The 17,991-nt window shown below is 53.9% G+C and overlaps 1 protein-coding gene across 1 annotated transcript; it reads right to left on the bottom strand.

Moving 5' to 3' along the window:
- Positions 1–5,117: 5,117 nt before the first annotated feature.
- On the bottom strand, positions 5,118–12,272 carry LOC137148980 (C-type lectin domain family 2 member D-like). The gene is made up of 4 exons (XM_067542199.1): positions 12,212–12,272; positions 10,180–10,370; positions 9,356–9,459; positions 5,118–6,585 (listed from the first exon to the last, which is right to left on the bottom strand). Exons 1-4 carry the CDS (start codon positions 12,237–12,239, stop codon positions 6,435–6,437), a joined length of 474 nt encoding a protein of 157 aa, XP_067398300.1. The 5' UTR covers positions 12,240–12,272; the 3' UTR covers positions 5,118–6,434.
- Between the last annotated feature and the right edge of the window lie 5,719 nt (positions 12,273–17,991).

Raw genomic sequence — 17,991 nt, 5'->3', positions numbered from 1 at the left:
GTGGGGGGCGGAGCCGAGAGTCTGCGAGACACGGACTGTGCGAGGGGAACAAACGCGCCCCGCAGCCCCCCCGCGGTCTGTGCGCGCTGGGCAGGCGGCCCGTCCCCGCTGGTCACTGCCGCCCCCGGCCCCGCCCTGCGCTGGGGTTTGGCTCTGTCACGGGCCGGTACCGGCAGCGCCTTGCCCCTGGGCCAACCCCGGCTCCTGCCCCTGCCTCCCGCTGCCTGACCCCGCCCCCTCCCGTCTCTCCCCGTTGTAGCCCCCCTACATAGCGAGCAGCGGGGTCTGACTTCTACTGGGGGGGCAGCGGCTGCCTCAAACATCACCGATCCTGGCTCCGCCCAGCCCGAGTGTCACGAGCGCGACAGGAGCCGCACCGATGCCCGCACCAGGCGGATAAAGCCCTGCCCCGCCCCGCCTTTTACTGCAATGCGCTGCGTGAGTCCTAGATTCTCTTCGCGCCCCGCGGTTGTAAGTTGCAGGGCCGGGCCGGGCAGGGCAGGGCGAGGCTTTAGCCCAGCAGGAGCCGAGCCGAGCCGAGCCTGCCGCCTTCCCCCCGCCCCGGGTCCGGCCGCCGAGCGGTGAGTGAGCGTCTGTCAGCGGCACTAGCCGGGACCCAGCCCCGCAGACGGCCGGGCCGGGGGGAACCAGGCAGGCGGGGCGGGCTGGGAGGTCCTCAGCCCCACTGACACGGGCAGATCTCGCCCCGCAGACAGCGGGGGCTCGGACACGCTCCGCCCTAGGGACACCCGGGCAGGCCGGGCCGGGGAAGGGCTTGACGGGCCCGGGCAGTTTCAGGGGGTTTTGCTCCCACCCCAGCCGAGCTGCTGAGAGCGGAGCCGGGAGGGGCCAGGCCCGCGGTCTGTGTGTGTCGGGCCGGGGCAGCCGCCATCGGGTCTCGGGGCGCTTTGCCCGGCCCCAGCCGGCGTCTGTCTGCGGCGAGGGGCTCACAGCCCGGGTATCCAGCGCCGAGCTCTCCTGTGTGTGAACCAGAAATGGGCCAGGGCTCGAAAAATGGAGATTTAAAAACCTTGGTTTATTTTTTCCTCTTCAACTTCTGGTTTCTGAGCCGTGGGGTGGAACCAGGTCACATTGTCCAACTTCTCGCTGCGTCCACAACAGCTGGAAACTTCCCTTGTCCACACTAGAAAAATAAGTTGACCTAACACAATTTGACTTCTAGGACAGGAGTCGCTGCTTTGTGTGCAGTGGTGGGAGTGTTCCTGATTCACTTTGGGACTAGAAGAAGGTTGGTCCTCAGGACTCCTGAGTTCTTTTCCCAGGGCAGGGGGAGTGATGTCTAGTGGTCAGAGCACACACTTTAAACCCAGCTCTGGCAGACAGCTGTGTATTGGTTAAAGCACAGGACTGAGTCAGGATCCTGGGTTCTAGTCCTAGGGCTGCCCCTGACTGATTACATGAACATGGCAGGGTGTTAGTTGGGTTATTGCCTCTGCCTTAATTTCATCCCCTCTGAGATGGATGTTACATGCTCACCCTGCTCTGGAAAGCAGCTTGAGATCTATGGGTGACAGGTTCTGTACCAGTGCAAAGAACTGATAAACCCGTTAGTGTTTGCACAGGCCTTGGAGTCACTGACATAATTGTGTTCTTGAGTCAGGAGCGGGCTGTGCTGTGTAATGCTGCCCCTAGTGGAGACTCTCAGACTTGCAGCAGAATGATGAGGATGGTGCTGTACAGAGGGCCCTGGATGTCACTCACTGCATTACCTGGTACAGCAGAACCGCAGAGTTAACACCACCAGGGGAATGGAGCCTCTTCGTAACTGGGAAATGTCTGTAACTCTGAACAAACGTGATGGTTCTTCCAAAAGATTACCACTGAACATTGACTAAACACACCTTAGACACTTTACTGTACAGAAGAAACCTGCTGCTTTTAACCATTTTAACTTAAATGAAACAAGCACGGAAACAATTTCCTGACCTAGTCATGTCTTTTTATTCAATTTTCCCTTTATATTTCAGTAGTTTACATTAACACAGCACTATGCGGGGTTTGCTTTCTTTGGTCTCAGCTGCTGCCTGATTGCCTGCTTCCAGTTCCAGATGAGGTGCGGGGTGACAGGTCAGTCTGTAACTCTGATATTTGTAGCTCTCAGGTTCTACCCTACGTGCCATGAAGAAAAGCCTGTCTGGGGAGGAGCTAATGGGGAAGATCAAGTCTCCAATATGGCAGGGGGGTGCTGTGCTCAGGGGCTGTAGGTCCAGTGAGAGGACCTAGGATTGCAGATGCCTTGCAGAGCTTCACCTCTTCTTCAGGCAAGCCCCTGCTGCCCGTGTAACAGAGGCTCTGTATTGCCGTGAGCTCATCCCAGAGCCGAATCGATGGCATTAGCAAGAAAGCAGGAACAATGAGAAACAAGGCCACAGAATGGGGGGGAGGGGGAGCACCAACAGAGACTGACGCCCACGTAATTCTGATTGTTACTGTCTGTTTGGTTACATGAGTATATACAAGGAGGGGGCGGGGGGGGGGGAATCAGATCCTGACCTCTAACAAATCTCCTGCTGTGGCCATCCCCGCCATCCTCCCAAAATCAGTTCTCAGTGCACAGAGCAGGTAGATTTAAATCAAGGTGCCTTTAATCACCAAGTGGAAAGCCTCTGTTTAAATGATTGATTTTGATCAGCTTTTCCATTGGCTCTTCAGTTATTTTCTAAAGGAAGGTGCATTCTCTCTGGTTGATAGAACCATCACAACATCTGGATGCACAACTACACAGAGTCTTTACACTAGATCTGGGTAGCAAAAAGATGTACCAAGAGTGTGCACTGTAGCCATTTATTTACATAATTACATGGCTTAATATTTTGAGATTCTTATTAGTTCTGCATTTTTAGTACATTAGAAAATGGGGAGTGATGTTGCTTATTTTCTAGATAATTAACTTTTTTGCTCATGATCGATGTCACACTACATTAGGCTGGTAACTGGAATTTAATTAAACACACAACAGCAGATGAAATGTATTTAACCCAACAACTCTAAATGCTTTGGATATGTAAACTTCTCCTATCAAAATATGTTCCATGTCTACAATTAAATGGCATATTAAACTGAGGGACTAACTGCAGTCAGTGAATTAAATGGATTATCAGGTTAGCCTGGGAAAACTTTCAAATGCATCAAAGTCTCTCCAGTTATTTTTAAAACTTGTAGATTTCATCCCCTCCCATCCCTGCTCATTTTTAAGTTTTCCTGCTTTTTCAACTCACAGTTGATTTCACAACTTTGAATAAATTGTCTGAATGAAGAAAATATTCTTTCTGGGCCTGCAGAAGAGATTGTGGCTGTCAAAAAGATGGTTTACCACATTAACAAACTCTGGTTCTAGGTACTTTAGGTTGACAATATTAGCAAGAAAATGAAGTGGAGTAAGTGCTTGATTCATCCACATCTTTACTGCCTGTAATTTAACTTTGTTGTTGGGCGTTTGTCTTCAATGTCTTGATGCTCTTTCTGAATTTCAGTACCATCGGCAATACAGTAGTTATCTTTCTGCAGTTTCCCCCGATTCCTTCTTTCTACAGAAAAACAGCCTTTTTCTCCAAGTTTTTTATAAAGACTCATGGATTCAGCATATTTATGTAAATGTTTTGAGAGATTTTAGGTCTTACATTTTGTACATTAAATTCAGATTTCATTTAAAATGGGTTTATTTTTAAAAAGAAAAACTTATTAAAAATCCAATTAATTAAACATTTATTCCTTCCCCACCCAATTTGTATCCACCCTACCTTTTTTGTGGCCATATCTTTCTTTTTTGGGGTGGGGTGGGGAGGAGAGACAGGGCAGGGCTTCACATTGGAGAATTTCTTTCCTTTCCCAGAAATCGCTTAGTCACCTGTTGTTCCTCCTTGCTGTTGTGCCTCCCTGAGAACAGCTGTTGCCAAGCTCCCCCAGGTTGTCCGGCCTTTCTGAGATGGCCGCTGTCAGTACGTCATCTCCATCCACCGCCCTCTGCAGTTATCTGTGCCATCACTAGGGTATCATAGAATATTAGAGCTGGAAGGGACCTCAGGAGGTCATCTAGTCCAACCCCCTGTTCAAAGCAGGACTAACCTCAGCTATATCATCCCAGCCAGGGCTTTGTCAAGCCTCAGCTTAAAAACCTCTAAAGATGGAGATTCCACCACCTCCCTAGGTAACCCATTCCAGTGCTTCACCACCCTCCTAGTGAAAAATGTTTTCCTAATGTCCAACCTAGACCTCCCCCACTGCAACTTGAGAACATTGCTCCTTGTTCTGTCATCTGCCACCACCGAGAACAGCCTAGCCCCATCCTCCCTGGGACCCCCTTTCAGGTAGTTAAAGGCCGCTATCAAATCCCCCCTCATTCTTCTCTTTTGCAGACTAAACAAGCCCAGTTCTCTCAGCCTCTCCTCATAAGTTCTGTGCTCCAGCCCCCTAATCATTTTGGTTGCCCTCCGCTGGACTCTCTCCAACTTGTCCACATCCTTTTTGTAGTGGGGGGCCCAAAACTGGACACAATATTCTAAATGCGGCCTCACCAATGCCGAATACATGGGAATAATCACTTCCCGTGACCTGCTGGCAATGCCCCTCCTAATGCTGCCCAATATGCCATTAGCCTTCTTGATAACCAGGGCACACTGCTGACTCATATCCAGCTTTTTATCCACTGTTACCCCCAGGTCCTTTTCTGCAGAACTGCTGCCTACCTTGTCGGTCCCCAGTCTATAGCTGTGCATGGGATTCTTCCTTCCTAAGTGGAGGACTCTGCACTTTTCTTTGTTGAACCTCATCAGATTTCTTTTGGCCCAATCCTCCAGTTTGTTTAGGTCCTTCTATATCCTATCCCTACCTTCCAGGGTATCTACCACTCCCCCCAGCTTAGTGTCATCCGCAAACTTGCTGAGGGTGCAATCTACCCCATCCTCCAGATCATTAATGAAGATGTTGAACAAAACCAGCCCCAGGACCGACCCCTGGGGCACTCCGCTTGTGACCGGGTGCCAGCTAGACATGGAGCCATTGATCACTACTCGTTGAGCCCTATGCTCTAGCCAGTTCTCTATCCATTTTATAGTCCATTCATCCAACCCATACTTCTTTAACTTGCTGATAAGAATACTATGAGAGACCGTATCAAAAGCTTTGCTAAAGTCAAGGTGTATCACATCCACCGCCTTCCCTACATCCACAGAGCCAGTCACCTCTTCATAGAAAGCAATCAGGTTGGTCAGGCATGACTTCCCCTTGGTGAATCCATGTTGACTGTTCCTGATCATCTTCCTCTCTTCCAAGTGCCTTAAAATGGATTCCTTAAGGACCTGCTCCATGATTTTTCCAGGGATTGAGGTGAGGCTGACCGGTCTGTAGTTCCCTGGATCCTCTTTCCTCCCTTTTTTGAAGATGGGCACTATATTTGCTTTTTTCCAGTCCTCAGGGACCTCCCCCTGTTGCCACAAGCTTTCAAAGATAATAGCCAATGGCTCTGAAATCACCTTAGCCAACTCCCTCAGCACCCTCGGGTGCATTGCATCTGGCCCCATGGACTTGTGTATGTCCAATCCTTCTAAATAGTCTTGGACCTGTTCCTTCAGCACTGCAGGATGTTCGCCTCCTTCCCATTCTGTGCCACCCAGTGCAGCAGTCTGGGAGCTGATCTTGTCTGTGAAGACCGAGGCAAAAAAGGCATTGAGTACCTCAGCTTTCTCCACATCCTCTGTCACTAGGTTGCCTCCCTCATTCTCTAAGGGGCCCATACTTTTCCTCCTCTTGTTGGCAACATGCCTGTAGAAACCCTTCTTGTTCCCCTTCACGTCCCTTGCTAGCTGCAACTCCAATTGTGCTTTGGCCTTCCTGATTTCATTCCTGCACGTTCGAGCAGAGTTTTTATAATCCTCCCTAGTCATCTGCCCAAGCTTCCACTTCTTGTAAGCTTCTTTTTTGTGTTTAAGTTCACAAAAGACTTCTTTGTTAAGCCAAGCTGGACACCTAGCATACTTGCTATTCTTTCTGCACATCGGGATGGTTTGCTCCTGTGCCCTCAATAAGGTTTCTTTAAAATACAGCCAGCACTTTCTAGCACTACAACAAACGATGCTGGATTCACCGACAGTTTTCTACAGTACAAAGCTTTCCTGGGGTGGTGCTAGGACAGTGAAAGCTGAGGCTGGCGTCGTGGCTCTTTCCTCAGGCACAGTCCCTGGTGCAGCTGGGGCTGGGCTGGAAAGGCTGATTTGAGCAGTTTTACTGGCAGAGGAAAGAGGTAGCAGAGGTGGGTGTGCAAAATCTGCAAACGACTTTTCTAGTTTTCACCCAAAGCGACCGTGTTCTGCCCAGGGATGCTCAGCCCATTCCCTGCTCTTCTGGAATGGATCAGACGGGATGTTGAAGGGAGATCACTGGCAGGCGTTTCCAGGACTAGTCCTACAATACTCTTCTTATGAACTGCCAGCCACAGCCAGCTCCTTTGCTTTTGTGAACACATCAGGTTCGGTGCAGATCCAGTATTTCTCACTAGTGCACAGTGAGGCCCGGACCCCACCCAGATCGTCCAGATACGCGCAGTCACCGCCTCCTCCTATCAGGAACCTGCAAGACAGAAGCCACAGAGCTGGTGGCAGGTGGGAGTTGGGTGTTTCCTGTCAGTCACAGACAGGAGGAGACATTCCCGCAGCACAGGGAGCTGCTGAATTCACAGTCCCTCAGGATTCCCCGTCCTGCAGCAGCAACAGGCCCCAGCACAGCCCCCGGCAGAAGGGGGCAGTTCGAAAGGGGGCAGTGGGGCAGCAGGGCCAAGAGAGGGTCTAAGATCAACTGGCCTCCATGGAGCCTTTATGCTGGGTGGATATTTTAACCCCAGTTCCTGCCCCCACACACCCAGCTGGGTTTAGAAGGGCCCCTGCAGGCCCAACCCACCTAAACCACCCCAGGGGGGAAGGTGCCGGGTGAGTGTCAGCGAGGGGAGGAGCAGCAACGTGGGACAGAAGAGCTGGGTGCAGGACACGCTGGGCAGTTTACATCAGCTGTCAGGGCAGACAGGGTGGGGCAGGGCTGGAGTGAAATGCCAGCAGCACAGAGACTGCAGCACAATCCCAGCGACCATTGTGTGACCCCAGCCATTCACGCAGCGCTTCCCCTGAGAGCTGGAGGCCAGCGAGTCAGACCTGGGAACACGGTGGGATCTAGGCAAGGCAGAGGCACAGGCAAATTCTGCCCCATGGTCCAATCCTGGCCACACAACAGCCACATGCTGCACTGGGAGGGGGCCCAGCACCACTCCTTGGGCAGGCCAGGATCTCCCCTCCCTCAGATCACCAGCCTCTGGCTCCAGGTAGGCTGGGATCTGTCCCAGAGAGGGAGAACACACGCCCCACCCACCTGAGCAGATGGCTGTGGGTGGGGGAGGGTGTGTGTGTGGGTGGGAACACGACACCAGGATCACCCCAGCAGAGCTCTGATGGCAACGATGTAGAACCTTCTGCTGGGCTGGGCCCCCCCAGAGCAGCAGATTTCAGGGTTAACACCCCACTGAGATGCATGGAGCAGTGTCCCCCTCAGTGCTACTGTCTCAGGCTTTCTGCAGACTCAGGCAGGTATCGCTGTGTTGGTTATTCTCTGGGGGAGGCAGGGTGGGTTGCAGAGCCCAAAAGCCCACACAGCTATTTTAGCACTGTAGCAGAAGCTCCAGTCTGTAGCCCCAGCTCTGAGGCTCGCTGCCATGGTGATCCATCCCGTCATCCAGTCCCAGCTTCTGGCAGTCAGAGGTTTAGGGACACCCAGAGCATGGGGTTGTGTCTCTGAACACTGGGCTAATTGGACCAGGCAGACCTGTCCTCCATGAACTGAGCTAATTCTTGTTTGACCCAGTTATACTTTTGGCCGTCACAACATCCCCTGCAACAAGTCCCACAGGCTGACTGTGCTGTGTGAAGAAATACGTCCTTTTGTTTGTTTTAACCTGCTGCCTCTTAATGTCATTGGGTGACCCTAGTTCTTGTGTTGTGTGAAGGGGTAAATAGCACTTCCCTCTTCACTTTCTCCAGACCAGTCGTGATTTTATAGACCTGGATCATAGCCCCCCTTAGTCATCTTTTATCCAAGCTGAACAGCACCAGTCTTTTTAATCTCTCTGCATACGGAAGCTGTTCCATCACCCCCCTTAATCTTTTTTACTGCCCTTCTCTGTACCTTTCCCTGTTCTAATGTATCTTTTTTTGAGGCAAGGCGAATACACACAGTATTCAAGGTGTGTGGGCATACTGTGGGTTTATATAGAGGCTTATGATATTGTCTGTCTCATTGTTGTGACAGGGTCAGACCAGATGGTTCCTGGACAGTGCTAATGGCCGATATATCTCAGCCTCAGGATCAGCAGGTCCCTTGTCCCTAGTAGCTGAGCAGGGGTTACTCCAGGTTAATTAATGCACCGGGAGCCAATAAAGGCCCAGCCTAGGACTTGTTAAAAGCCTCCCCTCTGGGCAGAGAAGGGGGTGGCTGGAGTTGTGGCAGTGAGGCAGCGCCCAGAGAGTTTGAGCAGGGCCAGACGCTGTCTAAGGTCAGGAGGGGGCAGGGGGAGAAGCGGAACGCAGACAGGAGAGAACCTGCTGGTGCAAGGGGGGAGAAAACCCTGCCCAAAGAGGGCGAAGGACCTTTCCCAGGCCTGAGGGAAAAGACCCTGCCAGAAGGGGAAGACAGAACTGGATGTTTGGTTTGGGCACGGCCAAGAGCCTCCCCAGACAAGGAGGCTGGGAAGGGCCCCTGCTCGAGCAGGGTGCAAACACGTACGCCAAGGGGCATAGGGAAGTAACCCAGGGAAGCTAGCAGCTCTCCTGAAGCCACAGCGTGAGGTGCTACTTATTGGGTCCCTGGGTTGGGGCCCAGAGACGAGGTGGGATCAGGCTCCCCCCTGCTCCCACCGGCCGCTTTCTGGAGGGGCGAGAGCCCCGGCAAAGAGGCCAGGGCCTCGCAGAACCAGAGACTGGACTGGGAGCCGGCAGGGAGCCGCACCTTTGAGAGGCGGAATTACCCTCCCCACCACTACAGGGAGGAGAGTGCTGCGGGATGAAGCAGTTCCCCGACCTGCAGCTGCAGGGAGGTGCTGGACCCACAGAGGCCCAGGAGGAGTTTGTCACATTCTCTCTCCCTTTCCTAGCGGTTCCCAGCGTCCTGGTGGCGTTTCTGCCTGCGCTGCACATGGAGACGATGTTTTCAGAGAACCAGGCACAGTGACGCCGAGATCTGTGCGTGGTAACAGCTAATGCAGCCCTGGTCTGCATTGCAGCGCTGGGTCGACGTGCGGCAGTGCTGCAGACAGCGGGACCCACAGCCGGGGAATTCATAGAGGGAGAAAAAGACTCACGAGTGGTTGAATTCGGTGCCATTGGTCCATTTCCAGGGCTGCCCCGGGTCCCTCCGGAGGCCGATCCAGTGGTCATATTTCCCTTTGTAGCGCACCATGAAAGCCTACAAACAGCAGAGGGAGAGGCGGGGTCAGAGCCCGGACCCTGCTGCTGCCCCAGGCTCTGTGCAGGGAATCCCAGTCCTACACTGAAGGGCTGTTTCCAGGGAGTGGCTGGGGATTTTCTCCTCCCTCTGGAACAGCTCTGGGTAATTCAGTATTAACCCTCCCACTCCAAACAGCTCCCAGCACCCCAATTTCCCCTGGGCTGGGGCAGCCTTTGGGTGCTGCTGGGTCTAAGCTGTTCCCTCCACCCCGCATGCAAGGTCACGTTCTGTGCAAAAGCCTCCCCTGACAGAGCAGCTGAGCACCTCTCACCATCGCAGGGGAAGGGGAGAGACGATCTGAAGAGGGGATGCTGGGAGAGGCCAGAACTGAGCAAAGACGCCCTCCCCCTTCCCCATCCTCAGCCAGGAGGGGCGAAGGCCGAGTGGAGCAGGGGCTGCCTTTCCCCTATACAGGAGCAGCACTGGCTGTGTCCAGCTGGCTTCTCGGTCCCCCTCCAACCCTATGCAGCCCAACAGGCCAGGAGATACCCGAGCCAGCCCAGCCCCAGAGGGAGACAGTCTCCCTGTCGAGAGGTGATCCCTGCGGTACATTGCCTCTGGCCTCGCAGCACGAGGGGGGTCACAGCTGCTCCTCGCCCCGCAGGGGCAGAGCCCAGCTCCTACTGCAGCAGCAGCCACTGAGCCAAGGCACAGTCCATTGCAACTAGCGTCTCTTACCATGTCCTGCCCGGTGTGAATCCCAGCCAGGGAGGCACCCAGTGCAGAGCAGTGCTTCTGGCTGGAGGCCCAGTCCCCTTCGCCCTCTGAGAAATAGTAGCATTTCCCTCGGTATCCGATCCAGCCGTCCGGGCACACATCCGGGCACACAAAGGGGCCCAGATCAGCTGACGGACGCTCATATCTCTGCACTGAGAATGAGACAGTAACATGGTGTGAGAGCGGGACCTGCAGCCCGGCCGTGAGGAGAACATGGGGAAATCAGCCCCGGCGCCCCAGGCTTCTGAGACTCCTCGAAGCTCTGGCAGGTGCTGGGGGCGTGAGGGAGCCAGGAGCACACTGGGAATCCAGCCCCAGAGGGGGGTTACCTGACCCTGGTCTCACTCTCTCGGGTCACATTCAGTAGGGATGCAGCTGACAAACAGCCCCTGGTTGGAGGCCCAGCACAGAGAGCTGGGCCCGGCTCAGTGCTACAGCAGGGGGTGGGCAGGGAGCTGCAGAGGGAGGGGGCAGTTCTCAGGGGCCAATAATTAATGGGTAAGATGTTGAGGTCAACATGATCCTCATTTTGCACCACACTAACACTAACACCATCGCTGGTTTTCAAGCCTTCCCCTGTGGCGGGGACACTCGTGTCTGGGAGAACGTTAGCAGCTGTGGCCGTGCTGATCGAAGAAAGAGCAGGTCATGCACAAGGCACGTACGTCCCTGCAGACTCCATGGGGCAGTGCCCCGCACCCCGTGTGTGAGCACTAGGAACGGAGCAGGGCAGTCGGTGCAGCAGACGCTTCATGGTGCTGCTCAGGGTGTGATTTGTGTCACTCATTTCAGGGAGCAACGGCGGCTGCGCGGGGCACAATTACACACGCTGTGCAGAGCGCTGGGCATGGGAACACACAGGCCCCTCGGAGAAAAGCTGCCAGGCCGGCTGGGCCCCTTCCAGTGTTGCCTTGGAGGGACAGGGCACAGCAAGGGCCTTTCACTCCTGGGAGCCTCTGACTGGTGCCATCTCCACCATCTGACCCACTGCGTTCTGGGGGGCTCCCTGCAGCCCCAGCTGTGGAACCCCCAGGTCACAGATCTCACCTTACGCTGTGTGAACCAGCACAGCCCATTGCAATAGGCAGCCAGGACGGCAGGGAGCTGGGATTCACAGCCCCCGTGTAGAGGGCAGTGAGGCAGTTACATCAGTGCAGACCCTGGCACAGACGTGCTGGAGCAGCGTGTCCTGCTCTGGTAACTTCCTGCAGCCCAATGAACCAGGGCAAGCCCCTCTCATCTACGTTAGCTGCACCAATTGAACTGTGTCAGTGCTGCCACAGCGCCACAGAGGTGCCGGTGCAGACAGACCTGGACTGATCCCCTCTCCCAGCTGCTAAACCCTCCTGGGGAGCCACTGATCAGATCCCAGGACAACAGCTAAATCCCAGCCCCAGACAGTCTTACAGCCCCCCGTCCCCAGGCTATGGCAGATACAGCCGGGGTCACGTTCCCACGAACAGCCGCCCTCTGAACTAGCCGCGCTGTCTGGGCAGGCGGGGAAGCCAATAGCGCTACGGGACCCTGCCCGGCCGAGGTGGCTCCGTGGTGGTTTCTGCACTGCGGTGATGGAGGTGTCTGTGCTGCGTTCCACGGCTCAGTGCAGTCACTGCAGCAAAGCACCTGCCAGCCCAGCCGGGCATGACCCGGGGAGGCAGGAAGGCCAGGCTGGTGCCTCAGGGAGACACGCTGCAGGCAAAGGGCCCAGCTCACTGCAGCCCTGCACCTTGCCCCGTCAGTCACCAACACTGTGCATGGGAACAAGTGACTGTGCCTGGGACACGGCAATAGCCACTGGGACCCAAAGTGCTCAGAGATCTGCTGGGGGAACGAACGTGAGTCAGATCGTCCTGACACAGAGCCCAGGTGCAGGGGCTGGGAGGGGCAGGAGGAGGGTCTTGGAGGAACATCCCCAGGAATCCTCTGTCCCAGGGATAGGACAGGCCAGGAGAGACGCAACTGGGAGAGGGGGTGGGGAGGGCTGAGAACTCACCTGCCAGGACAATAGCGACGACGAACATGACTCCGAGGGCAACTCCGAGGGCAATGGTATATTTCTTGTAGTTACATTTCCTGCAGTTCCAGTGAGAGGCTGAAAGAGAAAGACCCGTCAACCAGGGCTGTGTGGACCCGTCTCACTGACAGCCCCAGGGCTGGAGCTGCCCGAGAACATGCAGCATCCTGTCGATTGCTGCTTCCCTCAGACGCTCTGGGAGAAGAGCCGGGGGGGGCCAGGCAGGCTGGGGCTGGGAGAACAGTCCCCCTTTCCCCTCAGTCCGGTGCCCTCCCCTGGGCACTCCCAGCCACGCTGGCACGAGGCCTGTCGAGCTCCGGGGTACAGAGACAAGTACCCGTCTGTTCCAGTAGCAGGAGTTCAAGCTGCCCCCCCTCCCCACCCCCGCTGTGCCCCCTGCAGAGCGCTGGCTGTGCCCGCGTTGCCAAGTGCGCCTGTCACCGCACCCTGGAGTCTCACACTGGCCACACACAGCAGAAGGGAGGAGACAGAAGCAGGCAGAGGGGCCAGTGTTGTCACAGGGGGTCTGACACACACAGCCCCAGAGGCACCTGCCCAGCCCGGCTGTGTGCACCAGACAGCAGCTGTGAGCCAGGGATCGGTGCCCCTGAGAGCCCCTGGCACTGATCCAGTCCCTGCTGCCCACAGACGGGGGTCGGGCACTTGCTGCTGCCACTGAGAGCATGGCCCCATCTGGGGCAGTGTCAGTGTCTCTCTCCCGCCTGTTCCCAGCCAGCGACGCCCCATTACCTGGCTCCCCTCCAGTCTCCAGGTCTCCATTGCCTCCAACACACTCCTGCAGCGCCACTTGGCTGGAAGTCGGCCCCACGGCTTCCTCCATTGTCTCTCTCAGCGACACTCAGGCTGCAGACGTTGCAGGTGCTGGGCTGGGATCGGCTCCTCTCCCAAATAATTGTGTCCCACCCAGGGGCAGCAAAGCCCAGCCAGGGGCAGAGGTCCTGGTGCCTGCTCCAGATTCTCCAGCCAATCTGAAAGCTGAGACGGACCAAGCAGGACGAGGTGTGTGTATGTGTGGTTTCTTTTTCCCGGCCTAGCAGACCAGCCCCCTGTCAGAGGTGGTGCCATGATGAACCCCCTTAAGCTCATCAGCCCCCTCCATCGCCTAAAGATCTTCAGAGACCTGCTCTGCTATAGAAACTGCCCACCAGGACTGGCCCACCTGTGACAAAGTGAGAATTTTCAGTAATGTTTTATTAAGCCTATGTCTGCCTCAGTTTCCCTCTGTACCCTGTGTGGTTACCCAGTGGAGGGGAAATGGTTAAGTTTTCTTTTGGGGGCAGGGCAGCACAAGGCGTGGGTGTTACCTGAATGTCTGGGCTGCAGCCAACAGGATCATTAAGGAATTGGTTGAAACCAACCCAGAGCAACGAAGGGCCAAAGAGAGAATGGAAAAACCTCACTGAGCCCAGCACTGACAGCTGGCCAACACCGCCCTAAGGAGGTTTTCCTCCCACTTCTCAGCAGAGAAGCTGAGCCCAGACCAGCCTGAGGTCAAAGGACTGAGCCATGATCAGAAGGGGATAAAGTGTGAGCCCCTGGAGGACGCTGACTGCCCTCTGCCGCCACTGACTACGCAGGGGCTTGCTAGTGGTTTGCTCTGGCTTGACCAGGCCGACGGTGCTTTAACCTCGCTGTCTCTCTGCCAACCGAGAGACTTCCAGGGCCATGTGCAGGTGATGAACAAACCCTGCCCTGCTCTGAAAACGCTGCCTGTGTCACTGCCAGTTCCTGCCGGGTGCCCTGGTCGCTGGAGCGAGGACAAGTCCCTGGGCAGGAGTCTAAGGCCTTGCCTAGGCCAGCACTTCTGCCGGCAAAGCTTCTGTTGCTCAGGGAGGGGTTTTTTCACACCCCTGTGGCAAACATCTTGCCAGCAGAAGTGCCAGTGTTCGGTGTGGGCTAGCAGGGCTGGAGCCCAGGGGCTCAGGCTCAGAGGCAGTGAGGCCCTGTCACCTACCGAGGTGACCAGATGGCAAGTGTGAAAAATCAGGACGGGGTGGGGGGCAATAGGCAGCTGTGTAAGAAAAAGCCTCCAATAGCGGGACTGTCCCTATAAAATCGGGACATCTGGTCAGCCTAGGCCTACCCTGGAGGGAGGAGACCCCTTAGCGGTCTGGCAGCTTGAAGGGCTTCCTCAAGAGACTGGGTAAACGCTGCACAGTAGCTCTTGTCCAGGGGATCCATGTCACTGCCTCTCACAGGTGTCCATGAGGGGTCGGTGGAGCCCCCCCACCCAAATACACACCCTTCCTGGAAGCCAGCCCAGGTAGAGAATTGTAATGGGGGCAGCAACCAGGCAGCAATGGAGGGAAGGAAACAGCAACCCCCCCGCAACCACATGAATGTTCAGAGACCACACTCCCTGGGGTTTCCCATGGGCAGAGTCAGTGCGGCTTCTGGAGGTTAGCCCTGAGCTGCAGAGCCTGATGGTCACTTGGTAGGTTTTTTTGGTGTCTCCTGCAAGTATCTGCTGAAAAGAATTCAAACCACGGACGAGCCTGGCCAAGGGAGGACAAAGAGGGTTACACAGCATTAAACCTTCTTCCAAAGATGCCAACATCAGACCTCCCTTGTCAACCTGGTACCCAAGATTAGTGACTTACTGTCTCCCTGTGGTGTCCCTTACTGACTGTGCCTTTACACGTTACCTGGCAGTGAGGGGACAAAGGAAAACATCTCATGTGTATGGAAATTCTGGATGTGCCACTGTGATACTCTAGTGATAGCACAGATAACTGCAGAGGGCGGTGGATGGAGATGATGTAGTGACAGTGGCCATCTCAGAAAGGCCGGACAACCCAGGGAGCTTGGGAACAGCCATTCTGAGGGAGGCAAAACAGCAAGGAGGAACAACAGGTGACTAAGCGATTTCTGGGAAAGGAAAGAAATCCTCCAATGTGAAGCCCTGTCCTGTCTCTCCTCCCCACCCCTCCCCACCCCAAAAAAGAAAGATATGGCCACAAAAGGAAGTAGGGTGGATAAATATTGGGTGGGGAAGGAATAGATTATTTAAATTACTTGGATTTTTAATAAACTTTTCTTTTTAAAAACAAACCCATTTAAAATGAAATCTGAATTTAATACACAACATTTGAAGCCTAAAATTATAATCTCTTAAAACATTTAAATAAATATGCTAAATCCATGAGTCTTTATCAAAAACTTTGAGATAAAGGCTGTTTTTCTGTAGAAAGAAGGAATCGGGGGAAACTGCAGAAAGATTACCACTGTATTGCCGATGGAACTGAAATTCAGAAATAGCTTTAAGACGTTTTAGACAAACGCTCAACCACAAAGTTAAATTACAGGCAGTAAAGATGTGGATGAATCAAGCACTTACTCCACTTCATTTTCTTGCTAATATTGTCAACCTAAAGTACCTAGAACCAGAGTTTGTTAATGTGGTAAACCAGCTTTTTGACAGCCACAATCTCTTCTGCAGGCCCAGAAAGAATATTTTCTTCATTCAGACAATTTATTCGAAGTTGAGAAATCAGCTGGGAGTTGAAAAAGCAGGAAAACTTAAAAATGAGCAGGGATGGGAGGGGATGAAATCTACCAGTTTTAAAAATAACTGGAGAGACTTTGATACATTTGAAAGTTTTCCCAGGCTAACCTGATAATCCATTTAATTCACTGACTGCAGTTAGTCCCTCTGTCTAATAAGTCATTTAACTGTAAACATGGAACATCACTCCCCATTTTCTAATGTACTAAAATGCACAACTAATAAGAATCTCAAAATATTAAGCCATGTAATTGCTTAAATGAACTGACAGTTACATGCTCTCTCCTGGTACAGCTTCTTGCTACCAGATTAGTGTAAAGACTATTTAGTTGTGCATCCAGATGTTTCAATGGTTCTATCAACCAGTGAGAATGCACCTTCCTTTAGAAAATAACTGAAGAGCCAATGGAAAAGCTGATCAAAATCTATCATTTAAACAGAGGCTTTCCATTTGGTGATTTAAGGTGCCTTGATTTAAATCTACCCACCCTGTGGACTGAGAACTGATTTAGTGACAATGGCAGAGGGTGGCCATAGCAGGTTAGGTCAGGATCTGATTTCCTCCCCCCCCCCTTTGTACATACTCATGTAACCAAACAAACAGTAACAATCAGAATTATGTGATTTCAGTCTCTGTTGGTGCCTCCCTCCCACATTCTGTGGCCTTTCCTCTCATTTGTTCCTCTTTTCTTGCTAACTGCATTGATTTGTCTCTGGGACGAGCTCATGGCAATACAGAGCCTCTGTTACACGGGCAGCAGGGGCTTGCCTGAAGAAGAGGTGAAGCTCTGCAAGGCATCTGCAATCCTAGGTCCTCTCACTGGGCCTACAACCCCTGAGCACAGCACCCCCCCCCCATTGGAGGCTTGATCTTCCCTGTTAGCTCCTCCCCAGACAGGCTTTTCTTCATGGCAAGTAGGGTAGAACCTCAGAGTTATATATACCAGAGTTACAGACTGACCGGTCACCCCGCACCTCATCTGGAACCGGAAGCAGGCAGTCAGGCAGCAGCAGAGACCCAAAAAAGCAAACCTCGCACAGCGCTGTGTTAATGTAAACTACTGAAATATAAAGGGAAAATTGAATAAAAAGACGTGACTAGGTCAGGAAACTGTTTCCGTGCTTGTTTCATATCAATTAAAATGGTTAAAAGCAGCAGGTTTCTCTTGCACAGTAAAGTGTCTAAGCTGTGTGAGTCAATGTTCAATGGTAACCTTTTGGAAGAACCATCACGTTTTGTTCAGCATTACAGACATTTCCCAGTTACGAACAGGCTCCATTCCCCAGGTGTTGGTAACTCTGCGGTTCTGCTGTACCAGGTAATGCAGTGACTGACCTCTGGGGCCCTCTGTACTGCTCCTGTCATCATTCTGCTGCAATTCTGAGTGTTTCCACTAGGGGCAGCATTACACAGCACAGCCCGCTCCTGACAACAGAACAGAATTTCTTGCCAGCTCTGCCTGCCCATCGACTCCAGTGACACCATCACAGTCCTAGCCACACCAGCCGGGGCTCATTCACACATCGTCCATTCAAAGTAAAGGAGGATGAGTGCACAGCAGGGCCCTGACCTCAGACGGGTCAGCTGGGCACTACCTCAGTGCAGACAGTTCGGTTTCTAAATCCCCTAGACACTGCTGTGAAAGTCTCAAACCCTGCTGCCAACTCTCACGTGATTTGAGGGTAATTCGGTGCAGTGAGCCCTGGCCCATTTCTGGATGCTGACAGCTGCCAGCACTGCCCGGGAGCGGCCCAGTGACAGCCTGTCCGCTGTGGTCGGTGCAGGGGAACCTGCCGTAACACACTGCCGGGGTGACAAACGCGCACAGGTGTCACGCACTCAGTTCTGAGCTGAGGTCTCTGCCCCCCGTGCGCCGCCGCAGGGAATTACGGTTTCCGAGCCTGGGGCGGGGCCGCGCCGATCTCGGCTGGTTCCAGCGTCTCACACTCGGCTCTGTGCGCAGCGAGACCAAAATGGCGGCCGCCGCCGGGGTCGGTGCAACGCCACCGGGCGGAGAACAACAGGAAGAGACCAAGCGCCGCAGAGCAGGGCGTATCCAGCCGCTCGCTGTCTGCGGGGCTAGATCTGCCCCCCAGGGTGCCTGCGGGTTGGTCCCGCCCAGTGCCGCTGACAGACAGTGACTCACCTCTTTTTCTCCTTCGTCTCTTCCGCGCTTGGGTGGGGCCTTTACCCTCACCACGTGACCTGCCATCCCTTGTTCGGCTACCGAGC

Source organism: Emydura macquarii, unplaced genomic scaffold (assembly GCF_026122565.2).
Source record: "Emydura macquarii macquarii isolate MOO-44397 ecotype Brisbane River unplaced genomic scaffold, CSIRO-AGI_Emac_v2 contig_702, whole genome shotgun sequence".
Classification (NCBI taxonomy): Eukaryota; Metazoa; Chordata; order Testudines; family Chelidae; genus Emydura; species Emydura macquarii.
The sequence above is the reverse complement of the archived record's forward strand: the minus strand, read 5'-3'. Positions and strand labels throughout refer to the sequence as shown.

Excerpts from the sequence above, each read along its gene's own strand:
- LOC137148980 (XM_067542199.1), bottom strand. The coding sequence starts at position 12,239 with ATGTTCGTCGTCGCTATTGTCCTGGCAG. Across the intron at positions 9,460-10,179 it reads TTCACACCGGGCAGGACATG|GCTTTCATGGTGCGCTACAA; the intron begins GTAAGAGACGCT and ends TGCTGTTTGTAG. Across the intron at positions 6,586-9,355 it reads GGCACCGAATTCAACCACTC|GTTCCTGATAGGAGGAGGCG; the intron begins GTGAGTCTTTTT and ends TCTGTCTTGCAG.